We start from the raw sequence: 18,465 nt of genomic DNA on the forward strand, positions 1-18,465 counted from the left end.
CCCCTCTCTCCTCACCTCTGGTCCAGGCCAAAATAACTCCAAAGCATAAGGTTATGTAAGTTTGGGGGTCATTATCATATGGCATACAAATAATTACTCAAAAGTTATTTGTCACAGATTACACATACAAAAACTCCAACTTCAGGGGCTTTAATGCATTTCACTGCTTGCTTCCCAAGGTTTGCTTTACTATTGACTTACCTCGTTGACTGCAGGTATGTTTTCTGTTAAGGGTAGTTGTATCAGTTCGTTCTCTGAAGTTTCATTTAATTTTTCATCCTGTCGTTGCCTATGCTTTCCCAATATGAAATAAAATGGGGTTGCTGGAAGACTCTCTTCTGCTAACAGCTGTAAGGATTTAAGAAAATGGGAAATTAGCTCAGTAAAAAGGAGGAACTCCTTTGGCTCAATAATTAATACTACAGAATCATAAAATGCCTGGGATGGAAGGAGCTTTACTAATTAATTAGTATGGCTGTCTAATTTTACAGGCAAATCAATCAAGGCCTAGCATCCTACTTATAAGGCATTTACCATGACTTCTTTGCTTAAACCTACAAAATGACACAAAGGGTTTTCACAGTGCGGGAAAAGGCCATAATAGTAACATGTTGGAAGGATAAACCAGGTTAAAGGATGTTTACTTAGTAAAGCTGAGAAGGCAAAATTCTAAGCTGGCTGTGGGAAAAAGCCAAGAAACCCTAATGCACAGTATAGAATTCCCACATCTCTCCCTCAGCCTCAGCAGAGGACTCAAAGCATATTCTGTGGAAAACAGAACAAAATTATGTCTTTAGACTGGGAGAGGCAGGTGGTGCCCTTTCCACAGGTGAAGGCAGCTGTCCTTCACACAGGGTAGTCCTCAGAACAGTGGCAGGTAAGTTTAAGTCCTTCAGGAAAGAATTCAGAAGAATCTTATCTGCTCAATTTGATTACCTTAAGACCTAAAATAATGACATAAGAAATTTCCTCAATAAAATAGCTCAGCCAGAAGAGGACAGATTCTACACAGGCTGAGGGCTCCAAACAACTTTTTGTACCCACTTTTATAAATAAAGGCATCCAAGAAAAATTAGACTCTGTTGAAAACCTGAAAACGAAAGATTGCTACCAAAACAGACTGAAATGCAAATGACTGAAAAACAGGCAAAAATATAATACTACTACAGCACCATTCTTAAAGGTTCAGAACTAAATATTTGAAATCCTATAAAAAGAACACAGAAGTAAGAGGGAAAGCAATGGATTCCTGCTTAGCCAGTTCTATAGTTCAAAGCCCTCTAAGGGGCTCCATATTTCACTCAGGAAAAGTATCTTTCCAGTAAAGTCTACCTTGACTTTCCATTTAAAGCTGTAAGCAATACTTCACCTCCTTTAACTGTATCCCTTGCCCTTCCATAATTCTTATCATCTTCTAAAGTACTATACAGTCTACTTATTTAGAGCTTGTATTTTTCTGAAGGCTATAAATACCCTAAATTTAGACTTGACCATTTTGTCTACTAATGGGATTCCAAGTGTCTAGAAGTGTCCTGACATATACTAGATGATTAAAAGATGATCAACAAAAAAGTTTTTGAATAAATTCAGTTGAGTTTTCAGAGAAAAATAAACCTTTCAGAGGAAAGGATAAAGGAAGTGAGGATACTTCCAAACATGCAAGGTCTTTAATTTACTTTCCATTCACCAACAGAATGTACTTCAGCAAAGCAAGGGGGCAACTATGGGATCTACTGCAGTAGGGGTGAAGACTGTGGACCACTAAGATGAGCACTGTGCAGCAGATGGACAAAGCCTCCAGTCCAGGCTGAAGCACGTCAGAGGCTCCTGGAAGTACTTCATGATTCCAAGGAATACCCAGCGTGCCAGAAAATATTGAGAAGACTCACATAACTTGGATACTGTTGGGGTTGACCTAGGTGAGAAGTAAATGAAACTCAACTGAAGACTTAGCTGTACTGGGGAATCTAGGGGACAGATAAGGAACATATGTGTTTATATACATTGGGAGTGGTGGTACAAAAATACAATTTTAGCATCAATAGGTTAGAGTTAATGGGTAATACCTAGATCTGTAAAATCCAGAATTAGCAACATAAACATGTCTCTTAGGGGTATGAAGTTAAACGAAAACTTCAACTAAAAATGGTGGGAGCAAATGTTTTTCTGTGCAATGGTGGCATGTCAAGTTTTTTTCTAAGAAGCTTGTAGTAGTATAGCTGTTCCTTAGTATCCATCGGGGGTTAGTTTCAGAGCCCTCTGTGGATACGAAGATCTGAGGATGCTCAAGTCCTTTATATAAAATGGTACAGTATTTAAATACAACCTATGCATATCCTTCCATATATTTCAGGATTTTTTCCTGAGTATTAAATTTTTTTGGTGTGTATATACAGTACTAGAGATTCAACCCAGGGGCATACTCCTCTAAGCGAAACCCAAGCTCCTTCTATTTTCTTATTTTGAAACAAGATCTCACTAAGTTACTGTGTGTTGGCCTCATATCTATTATCCTCCTGTCTCAGCCTCTCCAGTGATGGGATTACAGGATGTACTACCATGCCTGGCTTTTTTCTTAATATTTTTGATTCACGATGCATTGGCTCTCTGGATATGGAACACATGGATATGGAGGACCAACTGTATTTTACTCTTTAAATTAAACATATTATTGTTGACGTTCTCAAATCAACTTAAAAAAGCAGTTTCAAACATGGCACATCAATTTTTAACAGTGTGGTTTAAAATTCCATCTGATGGCCAGGTTAAACATTTTTCTGATACTCAACTATCTTTTGAGGGAGGTGATGCAGCCTGCACCATGAATGGCCAAACATACCTGTTTGCTTGTGGGTGTGAGCTTCTCTTCTGGAGACTTTGTACTGAGTGTTAATAAACTCTAAAAAGAGAGATCAATCAATGATGCAAAAGTTAAACTGTAGAGTGCAAATCTAAATAAGGTCATACAGGTGCAAAAAGTAAGGTCACTTGTATTTTTATATATATGTGCCCAAAGAGAAGATTTAAAGTTTGTTTAATAATCCCTGTGAGAGTTATAAAATTGTGTTTCCTGAGATTTACACGTGCAAAGTGATCACCGTTTTTGAGAAGGGAGTTAATTACCTGTAACTTTGTTAGGAAGTAAAACTGAGATCTGTTTAGCCATTGGTGAGCCTCTGAGGTGAATGACTCAGAGACGTCTCGTGGAACAAACACTCCCCACTGGACTTCCTCTCTGCAGATGTTTTTGTGAATATACAATGGCCTTGGCTCACTAGGCTTAAATACAAACACTACAGGAAAAAAACAGACAATTATATTTTGCTTGCATAGGTTAGTTCTAGCCATAGACTGGAAGACCACACTAATCCTGGGACCCAGCTCAGGACCATCTAAGGTTCTAACTCAACAAGTATCTCCTGAGGGCCAACTATGTACCAAACTGGTTGAGAATGAAGACTATGAACCTGAAAAACAGAAAGAAGGATCCGATGCAGATACTAGGAGCTACTATAGAAGTCGAACACCAAAATATTAGTGAAGTATTTTATTTTAGGTATCAGAAAAGCAGTATGTAAGCAACTGTTTCAAATACATAGAGGGCCAGCTAAAATTTTTAGGGGAGTTGGGAATGCTTCAAAGGGGTGAGAGCTCTACTGGATTTTGAAGAATGAGTAGGAACTGGCCTGTGGAAAAATAAGAGGTGCACTGAAGTTCTCCCGAACTACGTAAGAATGTATACATTATAGAGTGATGGAGCAAGAAAAGAGAAAGGCCACAGGCAAAAGGGCTTCAAATGAACATCTGAATTGAGGGCAAGTTTGACTCATATTAACAACAACATAAAGAATCTTCAGGTAACAAATTTCCTTTTACTGTCAAAATGTGGTTTGTACTTACAGTCTGAACCCTCTGAAGACTGAGAGATTGCAACAATGTTCTCTGAATTAGGATCAGGTTCCATAACTCTAATATTTAATTTTGCACTCCAATCCACTGAGAAAAAAACAAAGAGAAACAAAAACAGTGATAACCTTCTAAGAAGAGATTTATCAAAAGCTATTAAAGGATTCTTATTTATTTAAAGCAGATAGTCTTTTTTTTTTTTTTTTTTGGTGGTACTGGGGTTCCTGGAAGCCCTCCTTCCTCCGGGCTACACTCCCAGACCTATTTTATATTTTTGAAACAGGGTCTCTTACACCAGCACGGCTGGCTTCGAACCTGCGCAATCCTCCTGTCTCCGCCTCCCAAGCGCGGGGATTACAAGCGTGCGCCACCACGCCCGGCTAAAGCAGATAGTCTTAATCTTTATTGGAATAGTCAATTCTATCATCAAAAGCTCTTAAAGGATTCTTAATTACTTAAAGCAAAGAGTCTTAATCTTTACTTCTATTATTCTTAGGTAGAAAGACTTTTATGCTTTTAATTAATAATAAAAACACACTGAAGTTGCCTGTGGAGGGGGTGCACTAAAGTGAGGAACAGGAACCAGGAAATAACTTTTAGTATTTTTCCATATACTACAAGTTATTCTTCCACTGAGACTTTTTTCTGCAACTGCTAAACGTATGTGAAATGTTAGTCATGATAGAAGAGTATCACATGCATTCATCACGAAGCAACTACCATCCCTTCCCTCCTCACAAACAAGTAAAATGCCACTCAATTCATCGGTTAGGAGGATTATGGAATACTATATTCAAATTTTATGCTGTGATACCAAATAATATATATTACAAATCAGTAGAAACAGTCCTCAGATTGTTATAAGCCTGAAGAATTATAAACAAGGCAACAAAAGGTTTTACATTCTGAAGACAGTGGAGACGGGTTAAGATAATGGGAACTGATCTACTGATAATCTGGTGTTTTAAAATAATTACAGCTATACCACTACAAATTTTGGTGGCATAATATAATGTGTCATGTGAAAAATTTATATTGTTTAGATAGATATGAAGATATGATCCCTAATTCCTAAAATGTCAAAGTTCAAAGACAACTACTTCTTTGTGCTTTTCCAAGTCATTTTAGAGTAAAAATCTCTTACATGCACAACTGAGCAGATTCCAGCAGCAAAGAATGCCACTTTCAGTGGCACCAAGAAGATACTTTGAACATGTCAACTTCCCAAAGCAAAGGTGCCTAGGGTAAAATCATAAGGAAATTAGCAAGAGTTATTTCTAGCATATTAGTCACAAAGGATTAAAAACATCAAAGCACTGTATTTGCTTCATGCAATGTAGAAATAGTTAATTATTAATTTATCATCATCATTATGTTTTTGGCACTAGGGATTGAACCTAGAGCATTCGACCTCAGAGCTATATCTCCAACACTTTTTTTTGAAACAGGATCTTGCTAAGTTGCTGAGGTTAGTCTTGAATTTTCTTTTTCAGCTTTCTGAATATTAGAATCACAGGCATGTGCCACCATCCCTGGCTTACATTTTTATTTATTTTTATTTTTTGCAGTACTAGGGATTGAACCCAGGGCCATTCTACTTCTGAGCTACACCCCACCCCTATTTTTCATTCTTTATTTTGAAACAGGGTTTCACTAAGTTGAGGAGAGCCTCACTAAGTAGCCGAGGCTGGCCTTGAACCTGTGATCCTCCTGTCTCAGGCTCACAAGTACTGGGATTACAAGCATGCACCACCATGCCTGGCTTCCAGCTTACATTTTAAAATACATATTTCTGTTTATAATTATCCTGAAGAAACATGGGTAAGGAGTATAAAACAAATGGTTTACTTGGGTATTTTTTCTTTAGGAAAATAAGTTTGATGATCAATTCCCTAATATGTTGTACAGTGTAATAATAACAGAATATCTATGTAAAATCCGAAGTCACTTAACAAAAACCTTATTTTATGCTTTTTACCTAAAAGAGAAAAACATACAATGTGATTTCTGAGGAGAGTTTTAGAGTAAATTCATAATCAGGTATGTTGGGAATTTGAAACAATTTTACTAACAATCGACTATCCTTTTTCTCAAGCCCAGTTACCTGAAGTAAACTGAGGAACAGACACTGTTATGTTTTGCTGACCTTCTCAGAAACAATGAAGTTTGAGTCTAACATGGGTTTTATTGGATACATAGAATATGAGCACGGTTTGAATCCACAGAGGCTTTTGTATAGCTTTTGTTATTTTACAGCATATCTACAGAAGTATTTATTATGGAGAAAAGATCTGTATGTAAAGAACTGTCAGTTCCGGGAAAATGGCGACCGAGAAAAGCGGGGCTTAAGAGCCCCGCTAACAACTAATCTCCATTACCACAAAATCAGCGCCTTTCATAGCCAGAAAACACCATCACCAGAGAAACAAAAAAATCACCAAGCTCCAGAGAGAAAGCGGACTGAGAACAGAGCTCAGAGCCACAGAGAAGATACACCGGCCTCACGCCCGAGGCCGCGGCAGCAGCGCCATACTGCCGGCGGCAGCGGCGACTTCACCGGATGGCTACAGCAAGCCGAGGTGAGCCGCTGCGGAACAGTCAGGCGGGATTTCTCGCCGCAGGTAAAATCTAAAGCTCCCAGTGGCTGAGCTCAGCACACGCTGCAGGGATTCAGAGTGGAAATCAAAACCAAGAAGAAATACGCCAGCCTCACGGCCGAAGGTGTAACAGCGGCGCCATATTGTCACCGGCGGCAGCAACAGAGAATTCACAGAATCCAGTACAGCTACATCTGCGTACTCAAGAACAGTGAGTCAAATTGCGGGCCACAGAGGAGAAATCCCAGTACTGTACTCCCTGGGACTTGACCCAGTGGGGGAAGGGCAGTGGCAGAGATATCACACCATAGGAGAACGTGCAACCTGGCATCCCCCACAGTCTAAAGCAGCCTCTATCGACTCCCTGGGTCGGAGACTCTGTGATACAACCCAGTAAAGGAGTAGTGGGGTCTGAGATACTACAGACTTGAGATCCAGAATACCTTAAGTGAAGTCATAGTGACCCAAGGGAAGAACCCAGAGAAGGCACAAACTTCCAAAATCATGGGAAAGAGGAATAATACTGGAGCAAGGAATGCCCACAACCCCACAACATCAGAACCTGATAAAACAGAAAATCAGAGATTTCTAGAAGATCAAATCAGGAAAATAACTGTAGAAATAATAGAGGTGCTTCGAAAAGAACTCAGAGAGAGCCAAAAAGAGATAAAGGATGCAATTAATGAAGTAAAGGCCTCAATTCAAAGCACAAACAACCGATTAGACCACATGGAGAACAGAATCTCGCTTTTAGAAGATGATCATTCCAAAAATAAACGCATAGTTTCTAATCTAGGAAAAAATATCCGACAGCAGGAATCTGATATTGAAGAAATATGGGCCCATTTTAAGAGAGCTAACCTAAGAATAATTGGAATAGAGGAGGGAAAAGAAAGTGAAACCAAAGGGATCAACAATCTCTTCAAGGAAGTAATAGAAGAAAATTTTCCAAACATAGAGCAAGAGGTTGATACACAGGTCCAGGAAACTTATAGAACTCCCTTTAGACAGGATCGGAGAAGAGGATCCCCACGCCACATAATTGTCAAAATGACCAATGTGGAAGCCAAGCAGAGAATCTTAAAGGCAACAAAAACAAAGGGCCAAGTGACATTCAGAGGCAAACCAATTAGAATCACTCCAGACTTCCCAAATCAAGTCATGAGAGCCAAAAGGGCTTGGAGTAACATATTCCAAACTCTGAAAGAAAACAACTTCCAGCCAAAAATTTCCTACCCAGCAAAACTTTCTATCAAATTAGATGGAGAAATAAGAAGCTTCCATGACAAACAGAAACTGAAGGAATTTATGTCTTCAAAACCAGCACTAGAGAAAATACTCAAAGAGATTAACTACAAAGAAGAAATAGGTAACACTCACCAGAACCAGAGAAAAAAGAGTTTACATCCAACAGACAACTAAGATTGGTTATCTGTGGAGATTCATTATTTATGTTAGTCTTTTACCTATCTCTAAGTTGTATTGTTTGCCTTTATTGTTGTTAATTTTTAGGATTTCTAGTTGGAATATTAATATACCTTCAGATATAGCATTTGGAAATATTTTGTCCAATTCTGTTAGTAACTTTTAACTCTGTTTACATTGTCTTTGGATATACAATATTTTTTTCTATTTTTTAGGGAGTTTGTATACTCTTCTGTTGCCTGTGCCATTGAAATCATATCCAAGAAATCACTGCCAATTTCAGTGTTGTGAGGTTTTATGACCCAAATTTTCTCCTAAAAGTTTATATTCTTAAGATTTATATTTAGGTCTTTTATCTACTTTGAGTTAATATTTGTATATGGGATTAGGTAAGGGTCCAACTTTATTCTTTTCCATGTAATTATTATGTTTCAACCATATTTAGTTAAAAGATTATTATTTCCACCACCAAATGTTTGTGGAAACCTTGTCAAAAATAACTTGACAATATAGGGAAGAATTTAGCTCTAGGCTTTTATTTAATTCCAATGGTTTATATATCTGCCTTTAGAATAGTACTACACTGTTTCAATTATTGTAGCTTTATATGGTTTGAAATCAGAAAATATATATCTTCTAGCTTTGTTCTTTTTCAAGATCGTTTTGGGTATCTAGAGTCCATTTTCCATATTAGGAAAGATTTTTTTTTCCTGAAAAATAAATATATAAATATATGATAGTTTCACCTAAAAAAATAGAAAAAAAAATATTCTCTGGTAAGAAAGAAAGTAAAAAGAAATATTGAAATGTTATCTTTAAGTCATCAAAAGCTGGTATGAGACAAATGAAACTGTTATGTGAGATTATCATTTTTAATTTTGGATAAATTGCTATAATACTAGATGTCAACCACTAAGCCAAGCATGGGAGGGAGGGATGGGGAGAGAATGAGGTGGGGATCGGGTGGGGGCTGACTAGGTAATGTGTGCATGTATGTCTACAAAAGTTTGTATCGACTATGATGTATGAATACAGTGCATCAATAAAAAAAAAAAAGAACTGTCAGTTCTAATTTCAGAAATGTTGGCACACAATTTATGCAAGTTCTTAACTTTTCAACATTCTGGTTAGCTGCTTACACCTCTAACCTATAGGATGACTTTAAGAAAAGCTTAAATTATAGTTAAAGACTTATTTAAATAAAATTTTAAGAAAGTACCATATAGTACCTAAATGATTTACCTACCTTATTTTACCAGCCCGTTGGCAAAATGTACATTTAAGTTCCCATGTTTCTGAATCCCATACGGTAACTATTTCCTCAAAACTAACAGCTAGTAAAGAGCCATCCTCAGAGAAACAGCAGTTAGTTGCTTGGTACTTGTGGTAACTACCTACAAAGTCACAGGTCCAGCCAACAGCTTTCTCTGTGAAAATATAAGTCATAACATTTAAAAATGGCATAAGTGCTAGATAACAGTGTATGGATTTTATAAGCAGTAAAGGTTAGGAAACAAAGACAACAGAAACCCCATAACTTTAAGTTAAAATGCTGCAAGGTATTGACTGTTGAAATTTATGCTACTTTCTAGAGACCTTGATCTCCCTCTAGTGGAACAGAAAAGGACTTTTTGCTGTACCCTCACAAACTAACGTGCACATTATTAATAAAGAATTTAAAAAAGAGATTTGGAAAAAGGTATATAAAATGTAATCTCTTAAATCTATTAAAATCAAGTAATTGTACAGACTTCAAAAAGGTAAAAATATCTTCCCCAAGGTGGATCAAGTCATGAGATAAGCATACCAATTTTTGAAACTGTGCACTTTGAACATGGTATATTTAATAAACTTACTGTAAATATCAGAATCATCTGTTAATATCCATACTTTGAAGTGACCATCTTTGCTAGCAGTAACCAAGGTGGGGGTTTCACATTTTTCTGCATTACAGAAACAGAGAGCTGTGATGTGGTCATCATGTGGCATGCTAATCTTTGTGTTAAGAACAAACCTAGTAAAAAGAAAACCACAAATTTACTCTTGCATCTGGATAGCAATATACTGTAACATAAGTCTGAGAATTTCTTATATACAACAAAAACAAACAGCTGTGAAAGACTCCAATTTTAGCAATAAATAAATAAATAAATACTACCTAACAAAACTGCCTTGGTCATTATCTACTATGATCAGTCACCAAAACTACCTCTCAATGCTTGTTCTCAGCTTAAGAGGGCAATACTGTAAGTAAAATATAGTACTATTTACTTTAAAAAATATCAGTGCTGGGCTGGGCATGGTGGTGCATGCTTGTAATCCCCGTGCTTGGGAGGTGGAGACAGGAGGATTGCGCAGGTTCGAAGTCAGCCGTGCTGGCTTAAGAGACCCTGTTTCCAAATAAAAAGTATAAAATAAGGTCTGGGAGTGTAGCCCGGAGGTAGAAGGGCTTCCAGAAACCCCAGTACCACCACACACACACAAAAAAAATCAGTGCTGGGCGTGGTGGTGAATGACTGTAATCCCAGTACTTGGGAGGCTGAGAAAGGAGGATGAAAGGTTTGAAGCCAGTCTCAGCAACTCAGTGAGGCCCCCAGTAACTTAGTGAAACCCTGTTTCAAAATGAAAAATAGAAGCTGGGCACAGTGGCACACATGCCTGTAATTCCAGTACCTGGGAAACTGTGAAGCCCTCCACAATTTAGTGAGACCTTATTTCAAATAATAAAAAAAAAGAAATAGTGCTGTAGTTGTACCTCAGAAGTAGAATGCTTCTGAGCTCAATCCCCAGTTCACTTGGAACAGTGGAACAACGGCAAGACAGACAAGACAGACAGACAGACATACACGGCTGGGGGTATAGCTCAGAGGTAAAACTTCCCTGGGTTTAGTACCAAAAAATTCAGGGCAGCATAATGTTGTGTTTTTTAAAATGCACAGATTACAAGAGGGACAACTAGAGACAATGACTTAATTCTGGGCTTGTTTCCTCACCTGTAAATTGTGGACAAGAGGCCTATTTTACATTGTTCTTTTGAAAATTGATAAGACAATGCATATAAAAGCAGTGAGTCTAATAGGAACTCAAATATTTTGTACTCTGAAATTAAGAGGTGGCTAAACAGGCAAATTACCCTTGTGTTTTCTTATTATATGTCCACAGCTTCATTTGTACTTCAAGCTCAGTTTCCTTTTCTTGCCGTTGTTCCACTGTTGCAAGCCAGTTACCGTAGCAGCCAAATGCAGCCTTTGTTAGTTCAATTTGGATAAGACCATAATCGTTGATGTACTCTTGCTGCACAATATCTAACTGATGGGGTAAAAAAAAAAAACCCCAAGGTACTTATTAATATAAATACATAAATGTTAAAGCATTCGAGGAATAATTAACTATATCCAAGAAAATTTCTAGAATCCACAGTAAGAGATTTTTAGATACTAGGGGAAATAAGCCAATTGGTAATATGAACATCAAAATTACCATTAAAAAGGGAGGAACACATGGTATTGTAGCAATATGGTAGTGATTATTCTTCAGTGACCTTGATGTATTAGTGATAACTAAGAACCATTACATGATGCATTTAAACTTTAATTTATAGCCAGGTGTGGTGGTGCACGCTTGTAATCCCCGCGCTTGGGAGGCGGAGACAGGAGGATGGCGCAGGTTCGAAGCCAGCCTCACTGGCTTAAGAGACCCTATTTCCAAATAAAATATAAAATAGGTCTGTGAGTGTAGCCCAGAGGTAGAAGGGTTCCATCCCCAGTACCACCAACCAACCAACCAACAAACAAACAAACAAACAAACAACCCTTAACTTATAGTAGTGCTTTTCTCTAAGTATCATTGGATATGAAAAGGTAGAAATAAACTTAAAATATTTAAGAAATTAAAAAAAAAAAGAGTAAGTAATGGTCTAAGTAAGTAGGCCAGCATTTTACTTGTGGTTTTAAAATTGCATACCCTTGCCTACTTAACTAAGTAAACAAAATGGCTAAGATAAGTTGAGTATCCTTTATCTAAAATGCTTGGGGGATCAGAAGTGTTTCAGATTTTTCTGGCTTTTGGAGTAATTGCCTATATATAAAATGATACGCTTGAAGATGGGACCAAAGTCTTAATATAAAATTCCTTTCTGTTTCACATGCACCTTACAAACGCACAGCCTGAGGACACTTTTATATAGTATTTTTAGTCACCTGCGTTGTGATGGGATCTGCCACATCAGATCAGATATGGAGTTTCCCCCTTGTGGTCTCCTATCAGCACTCAAAAAACTTCACATTAAGGACGCTCAACCTGAATTACAGTATCAAGTGCTCACTATTTCCAGGCAGTGTCCTAGATGTGGAATGTTTTGATGGGTTTAAAGGACATGGAAAGAAAAAGTGTTATAGTTACTATGACAGAAATCTACAGAGAGCTCTGTGAGGGACAAGGAAAAGGTGGGATTCAATTTATCAGGATTATAAGAAATGTTCCTCTTTAGTCTATACCGAAAATTTTATCTTCAGTATGTGAATATGACAATGTTTCACCAGAAAGCAGAGAGAGAGAGAGAGAGATTTGTATTGCCAATCCACACATTCTCATGTCTTTATCTGTGAGATTCAAAGGCACAAATATATGGGACAGCTAACTGGAGTGCATTCTGAAACAAAGTAAAAAAAAAGCAAGAGTGCCAACTGGCTTACATGTAGCCTGCAACTGTGGCCTCCTTAGAACTGTGCTCCAAATATCTGAACCAAGTAAATTTAGATAATATTGCTATGTTCATGTAGACATAGGCAAAGGACCATGCAGTATAAGCTACCAAATTATTTAATTCCAGCAGCACTGAAAAGAACTCTCTTTAGTTATAAGGCTGGTTAGTATATCAAAATCTTACATTGTATAACTGTTTATCACTCTGGAGAGAATAAAACTGCAGATGACCAGGTTTTCCATTCAAAACTAAAGCTTTAGTTCTTGGGTCAATCATCAAACCAGTAAAGATACTCCTGTCTGTAAAAGAAGTGGTAAACAACGGTTGGAGTCAGAGAAACACTCACTCTTAAAAAATATGCACATAACTTTAAATCTGCTGGATGCCACAGTACCTTTAACTAGGCCCTGAATTACTGCAGATGCCTCAAGATTTCGGTGAATGATCATTAACTCTGTGGGTAAACAACAACAAATATGTATGCATAAATATATCAGAACTTTAAGAAGTCACCTGAATTTATATCATTTAGAAATAGGACAGAATATAAAACAGTCTAGTAAGTTTAATTAATTCCAGAAATATCAGGACTATCTTTTATGACTTACGTTGAAAAATTAGGGGTGGGGATGGGAGCTTCTCTGTTAGTCTTTAAATTTTATAAACAGTCCCTATGAACACTGTGTTAAATGAGAAACTATATAGATCAAGAGTACATATAAAAGACAGTTTAACATTGAGGTCATGCCACTAAAGAACTGCTCATAGTTACATCCTTTTACGAAGGAAAGAGCGTTATCGGCTATTGGATTCACAAAGAGGCCCTGATCTAGGCTGAGAAGGAAAAAGATGAGCAAAGTTTGGGAGAAATACCAAGACTGCCTCTACTTCTATTAGAATCACAGGACTCTGATACTGAGCTAATGGCTCTATCAAAAAAGAATCTCATAGTATCCTTCTGAAAATGTCATTATGAAGCACTAATGTGTACTTTGAAACCATGCCTTGACTTCTCCACATCATCCCACTTTTAAAGATTTTGAAAAGATAAGTGGCACAGAAATAACACAGTTCTCCAATTTCATAAAAATGGTTCTGAAAACGATCTGGTGGCATTTTGTGATAAAGAAGGTGGAGAAAAGAGGAACGGAAAGAAGAATGCTCATTAATCTGATACCATCATCCTTTGCTTTAGGTTTATTTTCCATTCCTACAGGAGCTGGCTGATTCACGGCATTATACAAATTATATTTTCTCATAATAAATTTAGACTTACTGTTATCGGAATGGGAAGTGCAGAACAAATCCCCGGCAGGTGAGACAGAGATGTGTTCAATAGTGGCTCCCAAGCGAGGGAGGAACTCCTTGTTCTTCTCTGCTGCGTCGCGCCACTCCACAAGCACACACTCCCGCCCGCCACTCAGCAGACTGCTGCCTTCACATCCGCCCGAGGAAATGGAAAGACGGGAATGGGGGGAAAAGTAGAAAAATATAATTAATACTTCATTTTTCCTATCACAGTAGAGAAATAAACTTTTAAAAATACAAATATATTACCATTAAAAAATTTTTTTTAAATATTTTTAAAGTCTTGTTTTATTTTATTTAAACTTTTATTGGTGCACTGTAATTATACATTATAGGGAGATTCACAGTGATCCAAACACAAGTTCACGCATCACTTGGTATTTAACTCTGTATACTACCCTGTTCCCCTGCCTTATACAATTGACACAATTGTACAAATCGATGGGGTAAACTATGTTTTATGTGTGTGTGTGTGTGTGTGTGTGTGTGTATAATGATCAAATCAGGACAAACAGTATATTGAGTGATGATCAAATCAGGGCAATTTGCATATCCATCAACTCAAACATTCAAACTTATTTATCTTTTCTTTGTGGTAAAATATTAAAAATATTATCTTCTAGCTATATAGAAATATGTACAATCAGGTGTGGTGGCATACACCTGTAATCCCAGTACTTGGTAGGCTGAGATAGAAGGATTGCAGGTTTGAGACCAGCCTCAGCAACTTAGCAAGACTCTTAACAACCTACCAAGACCTGTTTCAAAATTAAAGGACTTGAGGAGCCAGGTGTAGTGAGTGGTGCACGCTCATAATCTCAATACTTGGGAGGCTGAACCAGGAGGATTGTGGGTTTGTGGCCAGCCTCAGTGAGCGAGACTGCTTCAAAATAAAAATTAGGGTGAGGGTATAGCTTTAATCTCTATCTCTCTCTCTCTCTCTCTCTCTCTCTCTCTCTCTCTCACACACAAAAAAAAAAAAAAAGAAAAGAAAAAGAAAAGAAAAAAGAAATTGGGCTGGTGGTATAGTTCGGAAATAGAATGTCTCTGGTTCAATCCTCAGTACCAAAAAAAAGTTATATTTATGTATAGTATACATTATTACTAGCTGTTGTTACTCTTGTGTAATAAAGGAAACAATCAACAGAGCTAAGGATCAACGACTTAACAGTAATTATTTGCAAACTATTCATAAAAGGATTAATACCTAGAATATATAAAGAACTCAAACAACTGATAGCAAAACAATACCCCCCCTCCAAAAACATTCACAAAACAGTAATAAAATTGGAAATGAGAAAAGACCTGAACAGTTCTCAAAAAACATAGAAAATGGCCAACAAGTATGCAAAACAAAAGCTCAAGTTCAAGGCCAGCCTCAGCAACTTATTGACACCATTTCAAAATAAAAAACCAAATGGGCCCAGGGTAGAGCTCCCTGGGATCAACTCCTAGTAAAAGAAAAAAAAAAAAAAAAAAAAAGAGCCGGGTGTGGTGGCGCATCCTTATAATCTCAGCATATAGGAAGATGAGACAGGAGGATCACGGTTCACAGACAGCCTCAACTACTATTTAGTGAGGCCCTTTGCAACTCAGTGAGACCATGTTTCAAAAATAAAAAGTAGGGTTGTGGGCGTAGCTCAGAGGTAGAATGCCCCTGGGTTCCATTCCCAGCACTATAAAAAAAGAAAAGAAAAACCTAACACACTCACACACACTCTAAAAAAACAAAACCTGAACTATCATGTGACTTTGTAATTCCATCACTGGGTATATACTCAAAGGAAATAAAATCAGTATTATCAAAGAGGATATAATCTTTCTGGGTTCATCCATACTTGATACTAAAACATAGGTTAAATGAAGAGTTTGAACAGACTGTACCTGAGCTAAAAAAAAAAAAAAAAAAAAAAAAAGCTTAGGAGGACTGTTTTTAAATGCTAGAGATTTCCACAAACAACTTCTCATGGTAAAATATTAGTCACATGATGTTTATCCTGTATACTAATATATGCTTACAACTGGTCAGAGGAAATAAGCTAGGGCAGGGAGGGAATACAAGGCAGGCCATGACACACGCACATACACTCCAGCACATCGTGCAAACACACGTTAGCGGCTCTGAGAGGTGGGTAGAAAAGATAGAGAAGACAGATAAGTAGACGACATTTCTTATCCACAGGATGAATTCTTCATTCTCCTCCAGTCTCAGTTCACGTCTCAACAGTGCGGCTGGATTTCTCTGTGCTGGGTGGGGCTCGCCTGCACACAGTGGTCACTGTTCCTCATATCCACAGCTTAAGTAGGTGAGAGAAGCTTCCTATTTACTGGGGCTCCAGCGAGTTAAAGTCAAGAAAACTTCTAAGAATCCTGAGTTCATGGTAATCTAAGACTTCTCGAGTCTCCAAGACCTACAGGAAGGAAAATCACTTTCCTGCCTTCTCATTTTCCAGGTACCCGATTCTCTCTAGCATACTATCACGATACGCTGACATGACTTTCACCACGTGGGCGTGAGGGTGATAAGTGACCAAAGAGAACAAGGCAGGTCCTGCTTCATGTTCCTGTTGAAGACAGAATGTCAAGTGCGTGCTTTTCCTCACTACAGCCACGCTCGCAGGTAACTTAACTGGAACACAGGCCTGCATTCACCTCTACACCACGAAGTCCTATGCTGAGGAAAGCCTCGGACATGGGAGTCATAAACAAGTGTTTACAATTTATTTAGTCCAAACAACTTAAAAACCTCTCAAACAGTAAGTGTAGTGAATTAAAACACTTAATTCACATACTTGATAAAGGTTTGCTCTTGCTATTACGCTGGTACTTACCTGTCACTGAAAAGGCCAAATCCATAACCATATCATGGTGCCAATGTAAACACGTGTATGTGTATTTCTTGTCATCATCAAAATTTCTCCTATTGGAGGAAGCAAAATTCTTAATTTGATCACTGAAGAAATTAGGGGAAAACAATAGCATGCCAAATGTAATAAATCCTAACACTAAGCTTTCTGGTCTTTCTGGGCCCAAAGTACATTATTATTTTTAACCAGAGTCACTCTACAGACAATGGGTCATGGTAGGCACTGGATATTTGGTGTTGCTCTTTTCTTCTTGAGAAAAGGCTGAGGCTAGAAATTATAAGACAGTAAGTATGAAAGGAAGAACTAGTAGAAATTAGGCTCCATGATAAGATGGAGCCTAATTTCTAATACCAATAGTGGCTTTTCAGTATGGCTCTTTTTCCTAGACTCAGAAATAGCCCACTGCAGGATTAATATAAAATAGTACACAGTGACCCTCATGCTTCCCAAGTGCTCACTGACCACAGACGAATTTTGCCATCCATGTGACCAGATGCGATGCAGTCTTCCTTTGGGTGGCATGCGACACACGTAAACTCATTTTTAGCATGTTTCTTATTCCTTGATGATGATAAAGTAAACCTGTAAGAAAATCTTCATTTGATTATTAAAGTCTGTTTGGAAGTAGTGATGTAGTTAAATATAGCTTAACAGCCAAACTCTGCGAGCTCTCAGAATTCAATGACTTTTTTTTATTGGTTTGTTTTTTATTTTTAAATGTTTTTGTGGTAATGGGGATGAAACCAGGGGTGCTCTACCTCTGAGCTACACCCCTGTCCTTGTTTTTGTTTTGAAACAGAATCTCACTAGGTTGCTGAGTGCCTCACAAAGTTGTTGAGGCTGGCCTCAAACTGGAGATCCTCCTGTCCCAGACTCCCAAGTACTAGGAGTAAAGGTACACACTATTCCCGGCTATCAGTGACTTTATTTATTTTAGTACTGGGGAGGGAACCCAGGGACATTCTTCTTCTTAGCTACACAACCAGCTCTGTATTATTTTTATTTTGTAACAGGGCCTTGCTAGGTTGATGAGTCTCACTACTTGCCGAGGCTGTTCTTGAACTTGTGATTCTCTTGTCTCAGACCCTCAGGTGCTGGAATTACAGGCATATGCTACATGCTCAGCTTCAGTGACTTTTTTAAAAAGAAAATTTTGAGAGTCAAGCATTTGGTTTTATAAACATAATTAGTATACAATATAAACCTCAAATGACTATTATCCAACCATAACTTGTCTCTAGAAGCCATGACTTTTAAGTAATGGAACAACAGTCCTTTTAGCGGCTATTTTTGGCCTGGGCACAGCTTGTTAAATTTCTTAATGCATTTAAGTTTTATGAGGTATGAACAAGTCTAATAAATTACATCTGAGACAACTGGCTGATGAGTGTAAGGGGCAAATTCAAAGGGATAACTCAACCTGCTGTAACTAAGGTACTTCCCATTCTTGAGCTGACTGTAAATCTGTCCCTGTAGAAGTCAGGTCCCTCTTACTGCAAAGTAAACAGATGCTCATTCTAACAGGGAAAGGGCAAGAGGGGCCCGTGCTGAGCAGTGATTTCATACTCAATGCTTAGCAGAAGTTTCTCTAAATTTGTCATCTTATTATTCATCCTTACAACTCTATTAGGCAGATATTATCTCCAGTTCTGGTAAT

The 18,465-nt window shown here is 37.8% G+C and overlaps 1 protein-coding gene across 1 annotated transcript in view; it reads right to left on the bottom strand.

Annotated features, from left to right (window-relative positions):
• The window catches only part of WDR75 (WD repeat domain 75), a gene marked incomplete at both ends in the record, with an annotated part of 29,381 nt that overhangs the window by 1,428 nt on the left and 9,488 nt on the right, over positions 1–18,465 (bottom strand). Inside the window, 13 exons of the mRNA XM_080690129.1 lie at positions 202–348; positions 2,840–2,899; positions 3,124–3,293; positions 3,901–3,996; positions 5,051–5,145; positions 9,175–9,355; positions 9,785–9,942; positions 11,062–11,237; positions 12,817–12,932; positions 13,028–13,087; positions 13,910–14,064; positions 16,769–16,861; positions 17,271–17,390. Coding sequence (XP_080546255.1) covers positions 202–348; positions 2,840–2,899; positions 3,124–3,293; positions 3,901–3,996; positions 5,051–5,145; positions 9,175–9,355; positions 9,785–9,942; positions 11,062–11,237; positions 12,817–12,932; positions 13,028–13,087; positions 13,910–14,064; positions 16,769–16,861; positions 17,271–17,390 — 1,627 coding nt within the window. The remainder of the gene's footprint in view (positions 1–201; positions 349–2,839; positions 2,900–3,123; positions 3,294–3,900; positions 3,997–5,050; positions 5,146–9,174; positions 9,356–9,784; positions 9,943–11,061; positions 11,238–12,816; positions 12,933–13,027; positions 13,088–13,909; positions 14,065–16,768; positions 16,862–17,270; positions 17,391–18,465) is intronic.

The sequence above is a fragment of the Muscardinus avellanarius genome, assembly GCF_963383645.1.
Source record: "Muscardinus avellanarius genome assembly, chromosome: 2".
Taxonomy (NCBI): Eukaryota; Metazoa; Chordata; class Mammalia; order Rodentia; family Gliridae; genus Muscardinus; species Muscardinus avellanarius.